General features: G+C 35.2%; 1 protein-coding gene and 1 long non-coding RNA gene across 3 annotated transcripts in view; one reads left to right on the top strand and one right to left on the bottom strand.

The window, feature by feature from the left end:
- The window catches only part of LOC146999408 (uncharacterized), a 67,147-nt gene that overhangs the window by 38,623 nt on the left and 8,926 nt on the right, over positions 1-19,598 (top strand). Inside the window, exons 2-3 of the long non-coding RNA XR_015043045.1 lie at positions 5,067-5,139; positions 12,013-12,097. This is a non-coding gene — a long non-coding RNA (uncharacterized LOC146999408). The remainder of the gene's footprint in view (positions 1-5,066; positions 5,140-12,012; positions 12,098-19,598) is intronic.
- Positions 1-19,598, bottom strand: part of LOC118194091 (putative cationic amino acid transporter) — a 415,734-nt gene that overhangs the window by 3,085 nt on the left and 393,051 nt on the right. Inside the window, exon 6 of one of the 2 annotated variants that reach the window (XR_015043044.1) lies at positions 13,004-13,471. Coding sequence is in view for 1 of the 2 variants with exons in the window: in XM_085823803.1 (XP_085679929.1) it covers positions 13,320-13,471 (152 nt within the window). In the remaining variant the exon portion in view is untranslated. Of the gene's footprint in view, positions 1-12,488; positions 13,472-19,598 lie in introns of those variants that run through there. The other variant, XM_085823803.1, reaches the window with a different exon arrangement.

Here is a 19,598-nt window from a genome sequence, read left to right on the forward strand (position 1 = left end):
TGCGGGGAAAATGTTTTTAGGAAACCTCGCTACATATGTAGAGGAGGCATTCAAATACTTTTTTTACCCTGAAATAAAACCCCGGATGTAATTAGGAATTTTCGACGAATTACTCAGCCATCAGATGCTAAGCTAGTATTTGTCTATTGATTAAATGAATTGAGGAAGAAATCCGTATTAAATTCAATCCCCTGTAAACATTTATTTTCATTTAGTCTTGTCGCTACTAAGCACTGGCTGAAAAATGTATGACCAGGAATTAAAAAATAAATCTTCAGAAATGAAAGTATGAAAACCCAAATTTACATTAATGAGGACTTCTTAAAAATTTATGTTGATTTTTGGCCGTTAACTTTTACAACATTACTCAGCTGCATTATTATCTTAATCATAAAAAATAAAGAATATAAGAAAAAGAGAAGTAGAATCTAAAGAAATCAAAAGAGAGGAAAAACTTTAGCATGTGATAATTTAAGCATGTACATTCATGTCCATAAATTAAGGATAATTCAGAGTCACGCAGAAATCGAACTCTAAAATAAATATATCACCTGTAAAGTCACTACACACATCTTCAAGAATCATATGCAAATTTCAGGAAGTAACCAGATGAAACCGATGGTACGTCACAATGACGACAGTGTAAGAGAGTGATATATAAGGAATACAGACAAAGAAGTAAAATTGTTTGCAGGCGCTTCATAAGCATTTCAGTGTAATAACCGAATAGTTATGACACAAAGGACGCATTTGGATGATTTTTTACGTGGTAGAATTATCGGCCGTCTGGAATGTGGGCGTACCCAACTGGAAGTATCAGACGAACTTGGAATTGCCCAGAGTGTCATCTCCAGGCATTGGCAACGATTCCAAGATGGTGGTAATGTGAGTAGACGTTACAGCACAGGTCGCCCCAGAGTTACAACGCCGAATGAGGACCGGTATTTGGCAGTTACTGCGAAAAGAAACAGGCGGAGCACAGCCTCAGACCTGTCTCGTCAGCTCTTTTCAGCCACTGGTACGACAATTTCAAGTAAGACCGTGTACAGACTCTTAGGGCAGATTGGTCTATATGCTCGTAGACCTGTCAGATGCGTTCCACTTACTGCAACACACTGTCGCCTGCGGTTAACCTGGAGTAGAGAGCATGCATTGTGAACGCCGCAACAGTGGGCTTGTGTGATGTTTTCCGACGAGTCCAGGTTTAGCTTGCAGTCTGATTCTCGCCGGACTTTCATATGGAGAGCTCCAGGTATCCGTTACCACCAAGAAAACATCATTGAACGACACCGTTACGGTGGTGTAGGAGTGCTCGTTTGGGGTGGAAGTATTCTGGGTTCCAGAACTGAACTGCATGTTCAAATTGGAACCATGACAAGCCAAATCTATCGGGACGTCATTCTGGAACAACACGTACGTTTGTTTCGGGGCGCCATGGGCGCACAATTTGTGTTTATGGATGACAACGCAGGTCCTCACCGTGCAAACATCGTAAGTGAATGCCTTCAATCGGAGGATATCACCCGTATGGACTGGCCAGCATTCTCACCGGACTTGAATCCAGTAGAGTACGTGTGGGACATGCTTGGCCGACGAGTTGCAGCCCGTCAATCTCCTCCTACATGTATACCGGAACTTCGGAGAGCATTGCTTTTTGAGTGGTGTAATATCCCCCAAGATCAGATCGATAATTTGATACTCAGCATGCCTAGGCGTTGTACGGACTGTATTGCATCGTCTGGGAGACATACAATGTATTAACAATCATACCAACCATGCAATATTGGTTTTTTGAAAATAGGTTTTTTTTTTTTCTTTGTAATTTGCTCCAGGGAGGAAAAATCGCTAATTTTTTTAATAATATCAAGCATATAGCATCTTGTTTTGCTCTTTACCTTTTGTTTAATAAATAAGCTTTACAAATAAGTCAAATTGGTTTTGCTTCTAACTCTTCCTTTGCCTGATTTTGCATTATCCTTAATTTATGGACATGAGTGTAGTTCAAGAATTTTGCTTACGAAGTTGCAAGATTTATTATTTTAATTAATTAAGTTATTTGTAATTTCAGCTTTTACTATATCTTCTCCTTTCCGTTTCCTCACCATAGTGTAAATTGAGTTGGATATTAGTATTTAAACCGAGGTTGTTGGATTATATGACAGAGCGTGTTTCTTCTACCTTTCGCGGTTACATCGCTAGTTCCTCAACTTCTAATGGTTTGTAATTATTCGGCTTTGGTTTTTGCTGCCTCCATTTTAATTTGATACGCCGGTTAGAGCTACTGAGGTAGCTTAGTTTAAAATTTAATTGTATAGTTCTTGACTATTAGTCTACGTTTAGAATTAGAAATTGACTGTTATTTTAGTTGTATCGCCATTAATTTTTTAAGCCCGAGAAAATGCATTTATGTTCAGAGTTTGCGTTTAAATAAAAAGGTTTATTTAAAACCTTTCTGAGATTTTGTAGTTAACGTCAGACACAGCGATAATGCGATAATAAGCTTTACGTCTACTAGGAGTATGGAACTAGTTTATACTCTGCTGGAACTAGTTATAGTAACTCCAATGTAAATTCCAATTTAAGTGCGTTTTCAGATATAAATTTAAGGTTATGGTTTAAGGCTTCTATACAAATGCATGTTTAAAGATTATAAATGTATATCATACAAAAAGATTCATGGTTACATTTTGCAAATTTTTGAATAATTCGTATTTTTGATTTCAGTAAATTATGGTATATTATTACTGGAATTTCTTTTGCTTCTCCTCCTACTGATAGAGCGTAATGAAGTATAATATATAATTTATTTTATATATTTTCCACTAATCTAAAGCTTCTTTCTTTAGCTCTATATTTTACACATTTCCTCCTAATCCTGCATTTTAGGCATTACAGGGCATATTTATGACATATTACAAATTATATATATTACAGGGCATATGTCGTTGTCGAAAATAAAGCAGTTCAGTAACTTCGCAGTTTAAAAACATCGTCGTTGAAAATGTCGTGGTAAAAAATAAAGCACCTACAAATCATTCCATGACGATAACATCGCAGACATGCATTTTTCAAGCTTTACAAGTTGTAAATGCATATTCGCATAATGATCTGTGAGCGCAAGAAGGAAAAAAGAATATTTTTATTTTTATATTTCATAATTTTGAATTAAACTAATAAATTTTTGCTGAAAGAGAACTTACGTAATTTAAAAACTGAAAATGAATAGAAAATTAATGCAACCCCAAAATTAATGCCTCCTCTAACACTTAATAGAGTTTTAGACATACATAGTTAACTAATAAAGGATATAAAGAAATTAATATTTTTTTGAAAGATTTACTGATAATTTTTAATTAAAAATACATTAAGAAGTTTAGTGCGTGCGTGTGTGCTTATGGCAAAGCCTCGAGGGCTATCTGCCTAAAGGGAGGGATGCCTTCGTGGAGGACTTTTTAAGGGAAACTGGCTCGTATACACGTTACACATGGGAAAAACCACGAAAACGCCCATGCAACCAGCCCGTTCGCGGGATTCGAACCTCGAACCGAACTATCAGTGTTCAGCGACTTTACCGCTCGGCCGCTGGTAGGCCCCTAAGAAGTTTAGAGAGAGGACGATAAGTAACTACAAGAGATTACACCCATAAGAATTGCGTAATTAATTATAAATTATTTTCTTTCACATTTTTTAATTTATCTGTAAAACTTTATGAAAAAGATTAATTTACTTCTGATTACTTACTTCTGATCTTCAGTAGTTAATTATGTAAGTTTAAAATTCTATTAAGTGCTATAAGTTGCATTAATTTTCTACTCATTTTTCAGTTTTTAAAAGCTTAAGTTTTTTCCTTTTCCAGCAAAAAATAATTAGTTAATTCAAATTATGAAATATAAAAATAAAAACGTTTCTCTTTCCTTCTTGCGCTCAAAAATTATTACGCGAATATGCATTTGCAACTTGCAAAGCCTTAAAAAACGCATGTCTACGATGATTTGTATGTGCTTTATTTTTTTAACCACGGTATTTTCCACAATAATGTTTTTAAACTGCGAAGTTGTTAAATAGCTTTATTTCCAACGACGATATTTTCTACCACGATGTTCTCTCTTTGCTTTCTTTCCTCACACGATGTTTTGTACTACGACGTTTTCACCTTGTGTTGTTTTCTCCGCGAGGTTTCTCCCCGCGAAGTTTTCGGCGGACACCGGTTTTTTGATGCTGGAGATGGGCAAAATAAGCAATCGAGAGGTCAGGACGCGAACACGGACCTCTCGAATAGGCGTCGAGTGCTACCGTTACACCACGAAGGCATGCAGAAAGAAGGGAGAAAATAACTCATAAAACAATAAAATGATATTTAAAAAAAAAAAAACTCCGGAACCTGAAAATTGTTTGCCAGCTTTTGAAGTTTTTTGAGGAAAAAAGAGAGAGCAGAATATAATGCAATAAAATATAACAGAGGCTATTGGAGATAAACATTCATTAAGTGAAAACGTAACTATGCAGAAAATAGATGAATGAGAAGATGCAACTTCAAATTGTATTGTATACGTTATCTCTACGTATAATAAAAGAAAGAGCCTGTCTGTGTGTGTGTCTTTCGTTCGGGTTGCGCGTAAGCTAATAGATCCAGTGCTACGAAATTTGGTACATAGGTGCATCTAGATAAGAGCCAGTGCACATCGAAGCGATTTTTTAAAAATTCGAATCAGATTTTTTTATATTTTACCTTTTTTGATAAAATCGCATCATTTTGAATAATTTCATTCTTTTAGAAACTGTTTGGGCAACAGTTTTCATTTAATGATTTATATACTGGACTGCTGACTGTTGAAAATATGAGATAAAATATTCTTCATTATACACGCGACACACACATCGCAATCTTCTTATTCTGACGCGCAATGTGTCTCGCGAGTCACAACAAAAAAGAATTTCCTTTTTTTTTTCGCCTCTCTTTTTTTATTAGCTAATGGAAAAGGAGGTTTGTATATTTTGAATTATGTCATTCGCAAAGCACAATTTTGATTGGTTATTGCTTTCTGATAACAGTTTCATTCTTTTAGAAATGTGGTTTTGGCAACAGTTTTTCATTCATTGCTTTGGATACTGGACTGCTGACATTTTTCTCTTGAAAATGTGAGATTTGTTGCTTATTTAATTGTAATTTTTTATATTATGTTTTAATTATAGTATATAATTTTAATTATATAAAAAGGTTTGCAGGATTGCTTTTAGGAAACAAAGTTCTTAACTTCCTTTATACCATTTGAATTTGCGACGGGAAGTTGGTTAGTTTATTTATTAGGATAATTAATATTTGTGTTAAAGGATATTGCTTATTTCATTGTAATTATTTTATATGTAATACATTTTTATTGAAATTTCTGTTTTTTTCTTTTCTTTTTTTGATAAAGTTGTTCTGCAGAGTAAAATTCTGTGCAGTTTTTCCTTTAGGCGTTTTTCTGGTAAATTTAAAACCCTTTAAGCGGTAAGGCCGTATATATATGGCCTAGAATATTTTTTGTGATACCTGTACGAACGTATACACACGTGTATATTAAAATATGTCAAAGAAATTAAGGCAATATATCAAAAGTATACAAATCCAGGTATGAAATACCAGCAGAGGTTTTACATTAAAATAAAAACATAATTTGCTCTCTGTAGTAGTTTTGGGAAATTTGTTCTTTCTTAACAAAACCCCGGCCGTTCAGAGGGTTAAAAACCAGACGAAGGCTGGCCGCGTAGCGTCTAGTACAAAATGTATTATGTAAGGGCTTTTCATATTTATTTTTGAAATAAAAGGATTAGGGAAATAAATTATATAATAGTTATGTAATGTACAGAAACCTTCAGCCTTCTCTAGAAAACACAATTTTGAAACAGACCTCTGGTTAGAAGCCCATAAATCTCAATTCAGAGGGGGCCCTGAAATTACTAAAAAACCAGCATACATACATACACTAGATACACATTCCATCCAAAGATTCCACCAGATTGTAATAGAATTGTTTTCGTTAATTAACATAGAAGAAAAACAAGCACTGTTTTCAAACTTCCTCAGTAAAATAAACACACTGTACTTTAAAGAAACAAAGTTCATGCTATACTTTAAAACAACAAAGGAAAGACATCAGTGATTGATGTAATATTAGCTGCACATTATACAAGAAACTGCGTTAATAAAATTTTTTTTTCTCGTTTCTGAAGCTTATCTTTATCAAACAATCTCATTACCATTGCCAGACTGCTGTCATCAGTGTGAAGTCAGTGTCTTCGAATTTGGAAGTATCATCACACAACGCGGTATACAGAATAACATATTTACATAAGACGTTTAAAAAGTATTGAATATTGAATTCATTAAGAGTCAGAATTTGAAGGAAACAGTTCTGTTAGCACTTAAACTTCTCCTTATATGACATTCAACAACTTCACATAGCTTTTGGATGCCTTCATAGTGGAATACTTTTATTTCTTTCGTTATGCTTCACTCATTTCTGAAAAACTCTCAAAATGGCAACTGAAATTTCATTTTAGGGAACAGAACGCGAGCTATAGCGCTGATAAAGATGGAAGTATACTGTTCCTGTTTTTGCTGTCAAGGAATATGGAAAAAAATCTGTCTACAGCTTGATGTCAAAAAAGGATATTTAAAGATTACGTTATCGACGAGTCACAATTTCAGGAATTAGAAATAATTCAGGGTGTTTATAATTCTGGATGTCACAAGATGTCTGATTATTCTAGTTTTCAGTCCGCTTTTGGTTGTTTCTTGTGCAATTATTCTTGTGGAACCGTTAATAATCTAACCGTTAATAATATAGTTATATTATTTCTAAACATTTCCAAAATCTGATGTAGAAGGAAGTTAGAGTTACCTGTATATTAATTAGAGCTCGCAGAATTTTAATATGAACTACTGTTATACTAATAGCATAGGTATAGCAACATCGCAATAGCATTATAATTTTATCATTAGTACTATATAATCTTGCTTTGTTGTTTAACACTTCCAAAATTAAAAAGGGCTGCAGGAAAGACATGAGCTCAGCTTCAGTTTTTCTCAGTCTTTGAACAGAACCATAATTCCAGCTGCAACACACGTCACAGACTCAAGTAAGATGAGTTATATATAATTAATATGTCATATTAGCAGAAAATTAGGTTTTTAATGTATTATTTATTTCAACAGTGAACAAAAGTGATGTAGCTAAGCTAATGAAAATACATCACTTTTCCTAGAACGAACGAAATGCGCTGGAAAATTAAGACACATGTAAAACAAATTCGGCCAGACTATATGACATCTTTTCAGACAGGAAAACATTTATGGGATTTATTCATCCAGTCAAGAAGGCTTTTAAATGGATTAAAATAATAATAATAATAATAATAATAAAAATAAAAAAACTGTTAACTGACTGACTGATTTCTTTAAATGGATTAAAAGTCAGTATCTGCCCTGACAGTGAAAGCAATTCTACTTGTATTTGGACGTGAAGAATACTGTTCAAAATATTTTCCTTTCTATTATTCCTTGTGCCATGTCTTGTTATTATTAATTAAGCCAAATTTTAATTTATTTAATCATATTTTAACCATTAGTTAACTCTAATGAATGACATTTTTACAAAGATCTTTATTTTTAATTATAAAATTAAAAAAAATCGAAATCGAGTGAATGGTTAGGCGGCATTTAGTAGCCTCTGCTACTTTAACCGTCTCTGTTGGAGATATGCCCTAAGGCGTTGGGAAGAATTAAAAATTAAGGTGATTTATACCGCACCGACAAAGGTGAAGCAGGAACATGTGCTAATGCACGTGAGTTGGTCAAGTAGACTTTGGAGAAGGAGGGTTCAAGCATCTGTCGCTGTACAAGCTGTGATGTATCTTCACTAGTTGAAGAAAGATGATACGTCGAGGCCAGTCACGTGAGTGGTCACCCACCCAAGTACTGACCCCGATCTCTGCTGCTATAAACAGGGGAATCTGTGTGTTGAAAAAGTGAAAAGAAATCGTAAACATAGTGAAATTCCCTCAAATGCTTCTAAGCTGGTGATTACTCTTCATTTTCAGCAAATCTCATCAGTGTCATGGCTGCTTTGAACGCGGCAGTAAACTTCTCAGCTGTGGTTTTTGCAGCGCGGATCTTCTCAACGTGCTCAACATACTGTTCAGAAATTTCTTTCTTGTTCACTGACTTTCAATTGTCGCCATTTTGGTTGCTCTATGTTGTGTTTTCAGTTTGCTGTGCACATTCAAAATGTTTAAGACAATTAGTTCTCCCGCTGGCTATGAGATTCGTGCCGTGATTAAATTTTTGAACGCGAAAAATGTTAAACCGGCCGAAATTTATCGTCAAGTGACAGAAGTTTACGGTGAATACGCGATAAGTGATGAAATGGTGAGAAAGTGGGTAAGAATGTTTAATGCAGGTCGAACAAATGTCCACGCCGAGGCTCGGAGTGGTCGGCCTTCTGTTGTCACCGATGATTTGGTAAGGAAAGTTGATGAAGCAATTCATGAGAACAGACGCATCACAATGACAACTCTTTCAGAGGCATTTCCAGAAATTTCACGTACTGTTTTGTTCGAAATTGTGTCTGACCGCTTGAATTATCGCAAACTGTGATCCCGATGGGTTCCAAAAATGCTCACTGATGCTCACAAAACAAAGCGACTTGGTAGTGCCCTGACATTTCTCACGCGGTACAGTAATGAGGGAGAAAACTTTTTAAACCAAACTTGGCGCCATCCGACTATCACTTGTTCCTGCACATAAAGCGCGAGCTTGGTGTCAAGCGCTTTGGATCTGACGATGACACGAAAAATGCTGTGGAGTCGTGGTTATCGAAACTGGCGGGAAGTTTCTTTGACGATGGTATGCAAAAACTGGTCACCCGCTTTGAAAAGTGTTTGATCATTGGCGGAAACTATGTTGAAAAATAGTTTAAGACATGTATTTTCATGTAAAAATAAAATTGGATTCGAAAAAATTGTTTTACTATTTTTTTTTTCCAAAACGGTACTTAGTTTCCGAATACGCCTCGTACTTGAACTGAAATTTATAGTAGTTGTCTTCGTGTGGTACGATTTCTGTATTATTTTTACTTGTTAAATACTCAAATACTCTTGCTCAAATATTAGACGATTCCGATCTTCTGCCCAAAGCCGTTCTGTCAAGTATACTCGTTATATGTGCCGTCGAGTATTTACAAATACATTACCCGCTGCTTATTAAAATCACTTCCGTTCCAAGCATATTTGAGTTTATTAAGCGTCTGAGTTTAATAGACGGCGACTTCTGCAATGCAAATTGTGACATCCGTTCTAAACGTATCTACTAAAATAATAACTAACAAGTTATTCAGTAACTAATCCTAAATTAACAACTAAAAATTAGTACTAAAATTTAAGCTATTTACGCATTTTTGCAATCCATTTTTTACTTTTTTTAAAATATATTTTTATAATGACTTACTTGATGAAATTTCTAACTTTTGAGGCAATTATTCTATCAGTATTTGGTTCATACAACAGTTTTCAACAGTTTTTAAATTTTATTTAGTAAAATTTATTTTGTAAAACTGGTGGTAAACTTTTTTGATCCTTTCAAACTGAACAGTTTTCTTGGTTATAACCCGTACGTTTCTCTATTCGAATGATACTGGCATACCATAATTTTTTTCTGTATCACTTTCACTGTCAGTTTCCGTAGATCTTTAACAGTCTGTGTAATTTTAATAGTCTGTATAAAAACAGTCAAGTTTTACTCACTAACGATTTCTCAGTGTGTTGTCAGTTGATACATATTCTAAAATTATATCTTCATAACTTCTCTCACTGATCTCTAAAATATAAGCTACAGCTTGCAATTCCTCTGAAGCTTTTGTATAAACTAACAAACATTTTTGAGCAAGTTTTTAACTGTTTTCTTGGAGACCGATTCCCTGCATTGACTATAATATGCATGGCCTCTAGCAGAGAACATACAGCTAACTTATCTTCTTCGAAGTTAATGTATTTTCGTAAGATTCAATTCAGTTTATCACTTTCTGAACAACTCTTTTGCAATGATATTTGAAAAAGTTTCGTATTACCCTGGTTGGCAATTAGAAGTTGTATTTGCAGAAAGAGACAATATTTAAAAAAAAAGAGATGTGCATAGCTTATCTAATTAGCAAATAATTTTTTCACTTCACAGTTCGTTGTCCTCTTTCAAAAGAAGTTTCGTTTTTTTTTCTTTACTCTATCACTGTAGAGAGGTTTCATTTGGGTTTTACTGCTGTCTTCCTCTGCTTCGATGAATTTCGGAAAATCTGCCGGAGTAGGGATTTTAGCTGCTGGCTTCGCCTGCTGCTTCTTTGTTTCATATCGCTTCTTGTACACGGGGCAACCCCTGTATGAACTTACATGCGCTAGTGAGCAGAAGATGCACTTAGGTTTTTCTTCTCGCTTTAGAGGGCATTCTTTACTTCTATGGTGCTGTCCACACTTGCAGCATCGCTCAGGATTTGAGCAAAGATGTTGCGAATGTCCATATTCTTGACATCTATAGCATTGAATTACGCGTTTTTTCGGGGCAAACTTCTCGATCTTGACATTAACATTTAACATATTTTTGAGTCCATGAATTGCACGTCCTTCCTTCGTTTTCTTCAGCTCCAACAGGAAAATCGGAAGTTTCTCGATAGCGTCTCCTCTTCGTCTGGAAAACTGCTTCACTTTACTTATCGGGAATTTCCTTCTCTCCAGATCTGCCAGGATTATTTCTTCCTTCATCGTCGATGGGAGGCCCTTGAGAACAACCTTAATAGGTTTTTCGCTGAGTAACTGGAAAGTATAAAATGGTATATTTCTTTTCTGCAAAACCTGAGTTGCTTTTCTGTAATCGTCTACTGACTTTAAATTAACATATAGTAATTTCATTTTCATAACGGCTTCGAATTTTTCACTGCAGGTATTGATAAGGATTTCATGAATTTTAGGCCAATCCACTTCGCTTTGCTGGAAAACTATTGGGGGTGGAGTTTCCTCTTTTTCGGCTCCTCCTTCTTCTTCCATACCTTCTACTTCACTTAGCTGTTCAAATCGATTTTCCGTCGTAACTTCCATTGGAGCTTCGTTTTCTGATACTTTCGCGGTTTTCTTAGGGGAAATTCATTCTTGTTCCCTGCTGTCTGTTCCTCTTTCAGTTATCTGCCCTGGATAAAATTTTTTCGTGAATGTCTCTACATCCATCTCACCCTTAGTTCTTTTATGAAAGTAATTGCAAATTACGTCAAATCCAAATTTCGCAATCTGGTCCCGGATTTCTTCTTCAGAACATGACTTGAATTTTGGGATGTCCTCATCATTACCCATTGATAAATCTTCTGGTGTCTGTTCATCAGTAGCTTCTCCATTCGGTGTTTGAACGTTTCTTTTTTCCTTACCAGGTTTAACATCTTTCTTCTTGCTTGGTTGTTCACTTTCCGTATCTGACATAGTTTTCGCCTTTTTCGCTTTACTTTTCTTTTCTTTGGCCATAAGGATGAAATCCTCTTTCTTCAATGGATAGATCTTGTTGGTTTCGGACGAACGCTCGCTTCGGTAGTCCTCTTCATCAGAACTATCGAGTGGTGTTCTATAAAAGGACATTTTTGTTTTTCGGTTTCGCAAATCAATGACTTATTTATAGACACAAAAATTTTTGACAACAGCGTACGTTTAGAACTCCCAGTAGACTGATTATAAAATTAATAATTACTTATTATTATATATGACTCTTGATGCCATCCATAGGGCTCTAACACTTTTAGAAATAAAAGAAAATATGTCGCTTGGCAACTGATAGTAATTAATACTTCTTTACTCACATTACAACAGCGTTAGCAAAATTTATTATAATTTAAAATTTTATTTTATTATTAATTAATACTGCTTTAGATTTTATGATCTTCTCCACATTTCTTGCATTTTACTTTTATGACAGCCATTTAAAGATTGACTTTTATACCCTTCCAGCAACAAACTGGGAACGACGATTTCAAACAAACGAAAAGCAGTAAGATTGGTAGCGCCCTCTATCCGGAATCAACGCAACTATTTCGTGAGTTTGTTAATGCCTTTCCTTAATAAGAATTTTCGCGCTTCCTAAGTTTAAATTTGTTAGTAAATTTTTTCCATCTTTATATTTTTTTGAGGTTTATATAATTCTTTAATTCGTTTGTGTTAAACTTCGTTCTTCTTCAAAAATTTGTAGCATGGTAATATTTCTTAAATATTTATTTACATTTGCCGTTTGAAAATATTTGGGTAAAAAGATCGAAAATTAATTAAAAAATGAATAAAACAGAAATTTAAATTTTAGGACACGCTCTAGAACCCTGATAATTTTTGGTGTACTCATTTGGGGGATGGCAGGGAGATTGTATTCCGTAAGACGACTAATAAATAAAATCTTGTAAGAAATCATTGAGATGCATTTGTCTCTGTATGAAATAAATTCTGTTTAATGGAACATTTATTTAACACGAAATGGCGTTAGTTCATATTAATAAAATGAAATTAGACATTTTACGTCGAATATTTCTGAAATTCATTGCTTATTTCGGCTCGATGTACTATTTATCAATTTAACAATGTGAATTACTCATACCAAAGTTGGGGATGAGGTTATTTTACTGGACATGGTAACTGTTTATTGGAAAAAACTACTATAATTAACTCATTGATATTTGCAAAAAAAATGTTATTATTATTTCGATTTAATTAAAAGATTAAATAAAAAAAGAGAGCAAAATAACTCAGTATTTTCTACTTTCATTTTTTAAATATTTTTATGCCTCTCTCTCTTTTTTTTTTTCTTCACATTTTTTCAAATCTCAAAATTCTCCAGAATGTCCTTTAGAATTCTCTTTAGAGAATTTCGAATGTTCAGAAACGAATGCTAATTCCATAATCTCATTCAAACAAAAAAAGTTCCAAAAACATTATTTCTTATTAACAGACCTACCCTGTTTGTTTCTCGGCTATGGTTTAAAGTTTGCTGGAACTGTAGCGATTATTAATATACACACGTAGTTTTTAATCCGTAAATTCTTGTATCGATATATGTCTTTTTATAGAAGATATAATGGTCTGTAAGTTTATATAAACAACGTATTTAGGGTGCTGCATCACTTTACTGCGATTCGGAAGACTGTGTTCGATTTGCTAAACAGAAGTAACGCAGCAGTATCATTTGAAACAGTATTCTTTGAATCAGGCCTTGTTGCTAATATCATGATTTCCTGATCGAATCTTACTCCATGATTTTTTATACAAGATATCTAAAAATCTTCAGTGAAGCTATCTTGCAGAGCATGGTCTTTCTCTGAATCATTAACATCATCTCGAACGTTGAGAAGGTTGACATTTTGAGTGTCTTGGGAACGCCGCTCTACACTGTTCCAGATACCGTAACTTAGATACAACAAAGCACCTACAAAAAAAAAAAAAAAAAAAAAAAAAAAAAATGCATATGATTTAAAACATCACTCAGATAAAAATGCAGTACTTAATTTTGTATAAAAAACACAATTTTTCTGTGAAATCATGTACAAGGTTATTCATAATTCCATGAAAAATTTTAAAAATTCATAATAAATTTACTTCTTGTACCGATTCCAGATTTTGCTGTATTGAAATAAAGTCATCATGAGTTTTTTACAAATATCCTAAATGTTCAATATCCACTTTTGCTAATACAATAGAAATGAGCGTAGCCAGGATCCAAGCCAGGGGGATGCAAATGACTTTAAATTCAGAAAATAAATTTGACTGTAATACGCCCGCCAGTTGTCGCGTGGAAAGACAGCTGAGTAATTTGGCTCAAGATTTGAAAAAGTGGCGAAATGGCTAGATGCATGAGCATTTTATTGATTTTTCGTAAATATCCGTGTAAGAGGAATACAAGGCAGTTTCTATTAGAGAATCCTCCACGAAGACATTCCTTCCCTTAGGAAGATAGCTATAATCAAATTCTGCCCTCATCGAATAAACGAATAAATGGGTAATGGACTCGAATATAAAAGTAAGCACTTTACTGAAGCTTGGGGGATGGAAACAATGAGATTCCTGAAACTGTTTTCGTCTACAATAATTTTAATCCTGTCAAGGTAATCTCTTTAGGACTTCTTACATACTTAATACCTGTGGAAATTATTTTGATTAATTGATAGATGGCGCTAGCGTTGCGTGTTAACGCGACGCGACGTGCCTTCTGAATTTCCATAGACTCTCCACCGGCAGCTCGATAGATGGGTGTCTGATGGTTCGCACACTATTTGATTAGGAGCACTTCGGTTCCTATTTGATTTCGATTTTCGATTATGAAAGCATATAGATTTATTTGTCAACTGAACCACCATGTTTGATCTATGATCTGTAAATATTGTACATATTAAAAGTTACATTTAAAAAGTGATTGATGTCGATTTATAGATCTTAGAATATTTTGAAACAGCTGGTGCATTAGGCCGTCAAGAATTGGATTTAGCACGTTGCAAGTGTGCGAAGTCGGCAAAAAAGGTAAGGCTAAACTTTCTGATTTGTAGAGTAACTATGGCGGAAGAGTCTGTTGTTAAATTAAAATCGAAACGCAAAGGTATCAGGACCACCGTGTCCAAGATTCTAAAAAAAATCGAATCGGAGTTGAATAAAGAAGAAATTTATACAAGTACATTAGAAGAAAATTTAGATCAATTAATCACGAAATCAAAAGCTCTGAGTGAGTTAGATGCTCAGATAGAGCGTGACTTGAAATCAGAGGCAGAAGAGTTTGAAACAGAAATTCTATCTTGTATCGAATACGAAGAGAAAATTCAGTTATGGCAATTCAGAGCAAATAAAAAATTGAAAGAATTGAATAAAGTAACAAATTCGGATAATGAAAACTCTCTTAACGAAACTAATTCTAAAATCGAAAGCAATAAATGTACGCGTCTGCCAAAATTAACCATCGCTAAATTCTATGGAGATTACACCCAGTGGACAAGTTTTTGGAACTCTTTCAAGGTAGCAATCCATGATAATGAATCTTTAACAAAGATCGAAAAATTTAATTATTTAAAATCGTACTTATGCGGCAACGCCGCAAACGCGATAGAAGGCTTTTGCATTTCGGAACCAAATTACGATGAAGTTGTCGAAATACTTAAAAACAGGTTTGGCAGAAAAGATATAATTATAAACTCACACATGCAAAAACTCCTGAATCTTACCCCAGTAACCAAATCCAGTGACACTGTAAAACTTCGCAAATTTTGTGACACTATCGAAACTCAAATACGCAGCTTGAAATCATTAGAAGTTACACCGGATAAATACAGTTATATGTTGATTCCAGCCATAATGAAAACTCTGCCGTCTGATATAACCTTAGAATTCAATCGTAAAACGGATTCGTCATCCTTTTTTAATGTTGACGAATTATTGCAGTTTGTTCGTTTAGAATTGGAAAGTCGCGAGAGAAGCCATCTTTTGCTCTCGACTCATAAATCAGAAAGCACTTCCTGTGTTTATAAAGAGAAGGGTGGGAAGGGGAGTATCGTCCATTCCACTCAGCAGCTGCTGGCGCCGGTTAAAGAAAACAAAAATACTAATTGCTGTCTGTTTTGTAATACATCCAAACATGTTACTGAAGACTGTGAATCACTGACAGTTGATGAGAAGAGAAATTTATTACGTAAACATTCCCGATGTTACCTTTGCCTGAAATTAAACCACCGCCTAAAGCAGTGTCGAAGCGATCTCGTCTGCTCCAAGTGCAAAGGTCGACATAACCGTTCAATATGCTTTCGCGCTGAGAAAGAACGAAATGAAAAAAATAAAAGTATAGAAGATTCGCATGTTCTTTCAGCATTCTCACGCAGCAAAATTAAAACTATTTCACTTCAAACGTGTTGCGTAACACTTCGAACAACTACGCAGTCGGTTTTAATTAGAGCTCTACTGGATTCAGGTAGTATGCGTTCCTTCCTAAGAAAAGAAATCGCGGACAAATTGAAGCTTCCTGTTATTCGAACAGAGACTCTTTCGGTATTTACGTTTGGAAATAAAACACCCATTAGAAAAACATTTGACGTTGTTAAGATAAAATTACAGAACAAGGAAACACCGAATTTGAAAATCGAAATTGAAGCTCTCGTGACTGAACAAATTTCAAGTTCTGATTTACCACCTCCTAATCTGGATAGACACATTTTAGGCAAACAGTTAGAAGGTTTACAACTCGCAGATTCTTGGGATTGCAAAGAAAAAATTACTCTTTTGATAGGAGCTGATCATTATTATGATGTAATAACTGGGAAACTTAAGCGTTTAAACAAACATTTAGTAGCTGCTGAAACGTTATTCGGTTGGTCTCTGCTAGGTTACACTAAAGGTACAACACACACGTCCACAGCCTTTAATATCATAGTTGAGGAAGATATAATATCTGATCAGATAAAGAAATTTTGGGAGCTTGAAAGTTTAGGTATAAAACCTGAAAATGAATTATCTGACCCATTAGACAATACCATAATGGAAAAATTCGAATCGGAAATTTTATACAGAAATTCTCGTTACAAGGTTAGGCTGCCATGGAAGTCTGATAGAAAATATGAGTTACATGACAATAAAGCGATTGCGTTGAAACGATTTGAGAAACTTTTAAAGCGATTTCAGAATAACCCTGAACTCTTTTATTCGTATCAAACAGTTCTACAAGATTATTTACAACAAAACATCATTGAACCAGTTCCAGACACTGTTGATAGTGAATCTCAAATCACATTTTATTTGCCTCACAGAGAAATCATTCGTAGTGATCGAACTACTAGTAAACTACGTATCGTATTCGACGCGTCTTCACATGGACCTGGTGAAATCTCGTTAAATGACTGCTTGTATATTGGTCCAAATTTGTATCCTGACATTCTTGAACTTCTGTTGGCCTTCAGGCTTCATCCTGTAGCATTTACAAGTGACATAAAGCAGGCTTTTCTTCAGATAGAAGTAGATGAGAAGGACAGAGATGTAACGCGTTTTCTGTTTACTAAAAACCTATTCGATGATCCACAAAATTTTATAACTTATCGGTTCACACGTGTGTTATTTGGCGTAAATAGCAGTCCGTTTTTACTGGCTGCAACCATTAAATACCATTTGAAACAATATGAGAAAACCTACCCTGCCACTTGCGAATTTCTAAATGATCACATTTATGTAGATGACATCATTGGAGGACACCAAAACGTTGAACTTGCTTTCAATACCAGTTTAGAATGCGTCAGCATTTTTAGAGATGCTAGTATGATTTTACATAAATGGCACACCAATTCTCAAGAACTGCGCGAATTATGGATTAAAGAAGGTATTTGATACGTTACGTAAGGCGTTACGTTCGAACAATGGCTAGCTCAGAAGGGATTCGTAAGTCATCTACCCGATGAATTAACAGCTATCTTGTCATAAATGGAGTACTTCATTTAAACTTAAGCAAAAAGATTTATTTACACATAAAGACAAGTTAAAATAATAAAAAAATATTTATCTAGCTACAATATCTATCTAATCACATCATGCAAACATCGTCCTTAGCTAACTAAACCGGAACTATTCGTTTTCCTCTGGCGTCCCATGACGTCAGTCTCTATCTTGCTTTTGATTCGTTGGCTTAGTGATGCCATTCCCAACATCCTCCCCCCTTTGAGTTGCTGGATAGCTACTCAAAACATTCAAGTCTACCAAGTTCAGTCTTAGTGGCATCTTAACAGTTCTACCAGCTCGTGTCTTTATAGTCTTAGAACTATCACATACATCGGAAACATCAGTTGAGTCCGGAGATCGGGGTGACCCAGAAATTTCTGAATGATGAGAGGTACTCATGTCGTCTCCACGATGAGAATCTGAAGACTTTACAGCAGATTGATGTTTTTGAGGATCACTTGGATGACATGAACCTGACAAATCATCATCTTGGATTTCTAGGGGAAACACTCGTTGTATCGGACGTACTAAATTGTTAGTTTGCGTTCTTAATCTAACTGTTCTCACTTTACCGTCCTTTCCTGGAATCAGTTCCGTAACCCTGGCTAAAGGCCAATTCAATCTCTTTTTGATATCATCTCCTATCAACACAACGTCATTCACTCGAATATTTGGAAAGTGTGAATTTTGCTGTCGTTTCTGAATAAGTAGTCCTAAATATTCCTTTCGAAAACGTACTCGGAGATCTTCCATTAATTTTGCACGAAATCTGATTCTTTTCCTGAGATGATTGGTGTCTACTGTGTCTATATCAGTTACATCTAAATTGGATCTATCGGTCAGAAACATGGCAGGTGTAAGTGAAACTAAGTCTTCTGTATCTTCGGGTAAATATGTCAAGGGTCGCGAATTTACTACCCTTTCACATTCGCACATAACTGTTTCCAGTTCTTCATAGGTAAGAACAGCTCTGCCCAATGTTCTCCAAAGGAGTTCTTTGACTACTCGAACAAGTCTTTCCCACCATCCGCCCCACCAGGCAGCAGTGGGGGGGGGATGAATTTCCATTCGATCTTCTGTATTTCTGTTTGTCGAGTTATTTTACTCCAATCAATTTCTAAAAAATTATTATAAGCTCCCCTAAAGTTTGTACCGTTGTCTGTATAAATCACTCTAGGTCTTCCTCTTCTAGCAACAAAACGTCTAAATGATAACAGAAAAGCATCAGTAGAAAGCGATGTTATTAACTCTAAATGAATTGCTCTATAAAGAGCACACGTTTAGAGAACCATCCATACTTTGTCCCCACGTTTTACAAATAGGGGACCTGCTAAGTCAGTACCAACTACTTCGAAAGCTGCAGCATTTTCCACTCTATCAGCAGGTAAGGAAACTGGTTCAGTGATGAGAGATTTAGTTTTGTATCGTCGACATTTAATACAGTCCTTCAGAACACTACGTATCGCTCTTCTTCCTCTTGTAATCCAGTACTTTTCACGCAATATGCTTAGTAATATCTGGGTTCCAGCATGACAGTTTTCTCGGTGAAAATATTCAATCAGTCTTTGAGTAAAGATACATTTATCAGGAAGAAGAATAGGTGAAATGAAGAAAGGCTTATCTATGCGTTCAGTAATTCGAGTTTTAACTCTGATAATTCCGTTCGCACCTTTGAAAACACGCAAGTTCCGAAAAGAGGTTTCACTAGGAAAAAATTGAGCTTGCACATTACGAATAAGCAGAATTTCAGCATTTTCAATCTCCTGCGTTAGAAGTTCTCTCCCCCCGTCTAGTATCATGATGCGATCTTACATTACTGATAAATCTCAATATCCATGCAACCATTCTAACTATTGAATGGAAATTTGAGAATTTAATGGCATACCACGGGACTCTCTCTTCCGACAAATTAATATTACATAACCTAACCTTTCTCCTTTCAAGTGTTATTTCGGGTGTTTCCGTTATCAATATTTCGGTGTCAGGCCAATTGTCTCTTGCTTGCAACAACCATGCCGGGCCTTTCCACCAGCAGGATTCTAACAATTTCTTAGGGGAACACCCTCGCGAAATCAGATCAGCGGGATTCATTTTCC

This window comes from Stegodyphus dumicola, chromosome 1, assembly GCF_044657685.1.
Source record: "Stegodyphus dumicola isolate Sdum_Otavi_A_Nest chromosome 1, ASM4465768v1".
NCBI classification, from domain to species: Eukaryota; Metazoa; Arthropoda; class Arachnida; order Araneae; family Eresidae; genus Stegodyphus; species Stegodyphus dumicola.